Genomic DNA, 5,000 nt, shown 5'->3' on the forward strand with positions numbered 1-5,000 from the left:
TAACCACCTCCACTTCGGTAAATAGTTGTTAACTATTCTAAACTCTTTTGATACGGTTGCTTGGGTGTCAGCACAAAAGCCAACTCAAGGCACTATAAAGTGTGCAGTGGTTGCTAGCCATGAAACACATCAACTGCGCACTGTACTCTAATGTTCAGAACGCTGACGTGTAGCGAATGGATACAAATAACTGCAGGATAAAAGATAAATGTCAAATAATGTCAGTAATAAAACTGTCCAAAAGAACTGCCGTGAGAAAATACTCCTTTCCATCCCTCGCATCCCCCCTTTATCAGCCGCTTCTATGTAACCTTTCTTTCGTTTCCAAGAATCAGTCGATACTAAGAAACGACTTTCTTCGACCAATGGCGCGTTGTGCCGAAGTATCAACAAATCCCAACGTTTAGCTCCGAGTTCGTTGCCGAGTGGCTTCTCGTTTCCAGGTCGTACGCACTGTCCAAATCAACACGTCACGAAGTAACCATCTAGCTAAGTGCTGAAAAATATCCGAGTCAAACGGACCAATGAATGCACAGAACGAATTCGTCGCAAGGAAACAAAGCACAGTCAGATCACTTCAATAAGCCGAACATTAGGCTTTATGCATGCTACTGTCACTGATTGAGGTTATCACCTAGGTCAGTTCGTCCCAGGTTTATAATCAGGTCTCCTAACAAAAACTTTGTTTCATCCACGTGAACAAACTTGAGTACATATACTCTGCTGGTTTGGTAATGAAAGTTGCGTTATGCTCTGCCCTGAAGAGTCTTGTGAAAAACTGTACAATGGAAGTGGAGATGAACTTGGACGATCCTTGATTTGATGTCTATTTACAACGAAACAGATTACGATTGTTCATTCCCTTTTATCTTCTCTTACTGATCTTTCTTTTGACCTGAAAAAGATAAAAAATGATAACTTCATATTAGAACAATTCATTTCGAAGCTATATCCACGAGAAAAAAAGTATGCAGAATTTGTTGAAAACATTACTTACCACTAATGCGAGCTCTTTTCGCTTGGTTGGTGCAGACTCCGATACCTTGCTCTTTTTAACCGGACTGGAATTTGATTCTTCCATGTCCTTCTGTGTGCAAAACCGTTTTAAATAATATGAAATGAATTCCAAAAAGTTTGCGGCATAAAAAAAAATTTCGATAACACCAATAGTCCTAGAGGACTTACCTTCCTTTTGACTTTAGATGGACTCTTATCTACCTGTCGAATCACAAAGAATCACTTAGTTAGCAAAGAGAAAAAAAAAAAAAAAAAAGCACAAGTGATAACACTAAATTTGTTACTATAAGAAAACCAGTGTCTGAGGTCCTAAAATCCATAAATTGTACGTGCACAATCGTTACCGTCAGGAACAGAAGGAACTTTCCTAATGCAAAAGAACAAATACTTTCACGATAAATTTAACATATACTTACTACTCCGTTTACTTGACTTTTAGATTTCGTCCTGGAGCTCTGCTGTGATATTTGTCTGCACATAACCAAAACGAAAATATTTCTACGTTTTAGTAACTCTGATGGACCGTGTCATTTTTCTGTGATGGGAAACACGTTTGGCCTATTGATTAACACACTGGAATCCAAATTTAACCTTTTATATTTTACCTTGTACTAAGAGGCTTCTTCGGTGACTCCAAACTTGAGGTACCGCTGTCCGGCGTTGGCCCATCTTCGGGTAAAGTATCTAATTCAGACACCAGTCTCTTCGCGGCTCGTCCTTTTCGGGGGCTGTTCGATTGAAAAAAGAAATTAAGAAATAACATTACCTAAAGCTGCTGTTTAGAACAAACGGTTTTCTTTAAGTAGTGGCGTAAGCTGCGCTGTGTTATGTCGTAAACTGATTTTATTTTCCGAAGTATAATTTCCTTAAGTATTTTTAGTTCTTCGCTTGTTCTTCAAAGTACAGCGAAGAAAGACCTCAAACATTTAAGACGAATTAACCAAATGGATTTGTCGCTGAGATCACCATGAAAGCCGACAAAAAAATTTACAGTGAAAACAAAATCACAACAGATAACGATACAAAATTTTGACAGATGTACGACGAGAAAACAAAAACACGCACCTCGGTGATGACTTGGCAGTCGACGATTTTTCTGTGGATACGAATGGCGAGCGTCGAAGTGGACTTTTCGGCGGAGAAGCATCTTTTTGTCGCGAATTTTTACGTTTATTTGACAAGTTCAATTGTTTTGCTGAAGTTTTCTTTTCTGCTTTGGTATCCTTTTCTGGGGAGGCCTTTCTTGATTTCTTTGCAGCGGTTTTCTCTGAAGAATTCGCCGGTCTTCCTCTTTTTCTAGCAAAATATGTTTAGATGAAAAGAAACAAAGCCAAATGATTTTTGTTCTGTTATTCAATTGAAATTTCAAACCAAAATTTTCACCACTCATTTAAATGCAGAAAAAAATGTGCGCAAATTCAGAGGACGAAGTGCCCTTCAGGACGGGTTTTGGGAATTTCAGTCAGGCTTGAAGAACAGTTATTTAGAAGTACTTAAACAAACACATACGTGGGAAGTTTCACGTGGAATTTTGTGGAGTGGCAGAGTCGAACTCTATCTTCGAAATTGGTGGCCGAGGATGGTTTTAGGTGGTCAAGAAGTCGCTCCGAGGACTCGATAAAGGATCAACATTGTATTAATATTTTTCAACATTGTATTAATTCTTTTCTCACCTCGGAGATGTTTGCTCCTCAGGGGGACTGGCAAATCCACTCTCAGATGTCTCTGAGGAAGATTCTTCTTTGTCTGAATGAGTCTCTTTCACTTTCTCCTTTAAAGTACTTCTCGGACTCTTTGAGGCCCTGTAAAAACAACAAAAACAAATCTAACTTTTTCGGCAAAATAATTATGCACACAATCTTTTCGTGGGCCATGCTCGCACTTGCTTCGGACGCGTCAGAACCTTATCTCTCACTCTAAATAGAGATATTGCTCCTCACCCCCACCCGCCGATTGGATGCCAGTCCATCGCAGATTATTCCCCCCCCCCCCCCCACCCTTCCATGCCTCCATTTTGTCAGGCGTCCCTGACAATTGACCGGAACCCATTGATACTCCAGCAAAGGGATAGAGAGGGCCAGGTACTGTTATAGTAAAGTGTCCTACCCAGGCACACACCAAAATTATCCCTAGTAGGGTTTACAGAAAAACACTTAGAACCAGCATCTACTATGAGAGAACTCAAACCAATTCAGTTCGTCCTTACTTGCTTGGAGTTTTCCCTGGTGTTTTCTTGTCACTCTTGGCGGAGGTTTTTGATGAAAACTTTGATGGCGTCGACTTTGACTCAACTGTGCTCCCCTTCTTTTGTCCCTAAGCGACGAATTAAAAGAAACATTTAAAAATCTTTCAATTGATTTCCTTTTTATAAGCAGGCCAGAGGTGGCTTATGTTGATCAAAAATGTACTAGATACGATACCTGTAGCAGACCACGTTAAAAAATTCGGTTGAATGTCGTCGTAATCCGTTTTAGAAATTAGCCACGCGCTTGTCACCAAGTGGATAGTTGTCACTTCGAACATTTAACAAGCATGACGTCCTTACCTTCGCACGGAAGGTAATTGAAGAAGTTCACACGGACTTCCCAACGCAAACATTACTTCCCTTCTTCGAATTACTGCGTCGATCAAACACGATAGAACAGCGATGGACGCGAGAATATTACACCGGTTTTCACGGTAAATAAAAGTAATTGAAATTGCTTTTGTGAGCGCTTTCACCACGTCCCTTATGAGTTAGCCTGCTTGCGGGCGGTAGTTTGTGTTTTAAAGCGTGAGATTCAGCGCGGCGAATATTCGGTCGCCATATTGGACAAGTGGAAGATCTGAAACGAGTGACAAACCGAGGGGGAGGGGGAGTAAAACCAGAAAAATAAAAACCCTTCTCCCCCTTTCCCTCGCTCGGTCACTCGTCCCAAATTTTCTACTTGTCCAATATGGCGACCGAAAATTCGCCGCGCTGATTCTCGCGCTTGAAAACTCAAACTACCTCCTGCAAGCAGGCTACGGATGATTCTCAGTCGACTTCAGGAATCAGTGACATTTGCAACTAATCCTAACATTTCACACAAACAGCAGCATTCCACACAAACACCCCGTGGCGTTTAGTTAAGGTTTAATCAAGGAAAGCTGCAACACGGATACCTTAACAGTGGTGAATTGGAATCCTTTTGGTAAGTAACTTTTAGTGTTCGGGCTACCTCCCTGCAAACATAACATAGAGCAAATTGGTACGAAGAAAGATAAGATTGCATCTCCTCAAAAAGGCAAAAACTTCATGATAAAAATATACTTAAGGGACATCACTAAAGCATAAGAAAAGTTCCGTGAAAATTACGGGGATCAATGTTTTTTCTCCTGTACTTAAAAATACGTCACATAGAGAAAACCTTTAGGTGACTTTCAAACCCGTCACGCAACACTTATCAAAAACTAGATCCATTGTGTGACGTTTGCGACATGTAGATACGTCACGTAACACTCCTTCCTGGTAGCGCCATTGCGCGACCTTTGAAAAGCTTCTCACCACAAGTGGATGTGAACAGAATGCGTTTTTAACATAATCCCTTGACACCTTATTCTCATTAGCTACGTGCTTTAAAAGCTTTTCACAACGTAAGGAGAAGTAAGATGTCGTTTAAAATGAAGCTCACTAAAGGCCCTCACCTCGGAAGGTACAAAGAACCTTTTGGGTAAAACAAGGTTGCCAGGAAATTCTTTCAGAACAAAGCTGTGAACCTAGTGAAAGACACAGACATAAATAAAATGAATTCAGTCCAAAATTGTTGGGTGTTATGCGAAAAAAAAAAAAAAAAAAAAAAATCCAACAAGCGATATCAAAGAAGACAACCAAAAAGGACCAGAAGAGAAATCAGACTAACAAATACCTTATTATAGGAAATTAACGCTGCATGAATTTAACGCAAATTGTTAAAATTCGCGTTAATTTAAGTCGCGTTATTTTTGAGCGTTAATTTCCGCGC

General features: G+C 40.2%; 1 protein-coding gene across 1 annotated transcript in view; it reads right to left on the reverse strand.

Moving 5' to 3' along the window:
• LOC111327290 (sister chromatid cohesion protein PDS5 homolog A-B) overlaps window positions 1–5,000 on the reverse strand; it is a 34,663-nt gene that overhangs the window by 728 nt on the left and 28,935 nt on the right. The window contains exons 28-37 of the mRNA XM_022931436.2: window positions 4,684–4,755; window positions 4,162–4,221; window positions 3,224–3,330; window positions 2,691–2,819; window positions 2,083–2,313; window positions 1,623–1,745; window positions 1,434–1,488; window positions 1,186–1,218; window positions 998–1,087; window positions 1–895 (exon numbers count right to left, since the gene is read on the reverse strand). The exon at window positions 1–895 is cut by the window's left edge and continues 728 nt beyond it. Of these exons, the coding sequence (XP_022787171.1) occupies window positions 866–895; window positions 998–1,087; window positions 1,186–1,218; window positions 1,434–1,488; window positions 1,623–1,745; window positions 2,083–2,313; window positions 2,691–2,819; window positions 3,224–3,330; window positions 4,162–4,221; window positions 4,684–4,755 (930 nt within the window). The 3' untranslated portion in view covers window positions 1–865. The remainder of the gene's footprint in view (window positions 896–997; window positions 1,088–1,185; window positions 1,219–1,433; window positions 1,489–1,622; window positions 1,746–2,082; window positions 2,314–2,690; window positions 2,820–3,223; window positions 3,331–4,161; window positions 4,222–4,683; window positions 4,756–5,000) is intronic.

Source organism: Stylophora pistillata, chromosome 9, assembly GCF_964205215.1.
Source record: "Stylophora pistillata chromosome 9, jaStyPist1.2, whole genome shotgun sequence".
NCBI lineage: Eukaryota > Metazoa > Cnidaria > Anthozoa > Scleractinia > Pocilloporidae > Stylophora > Stylophora pistillata.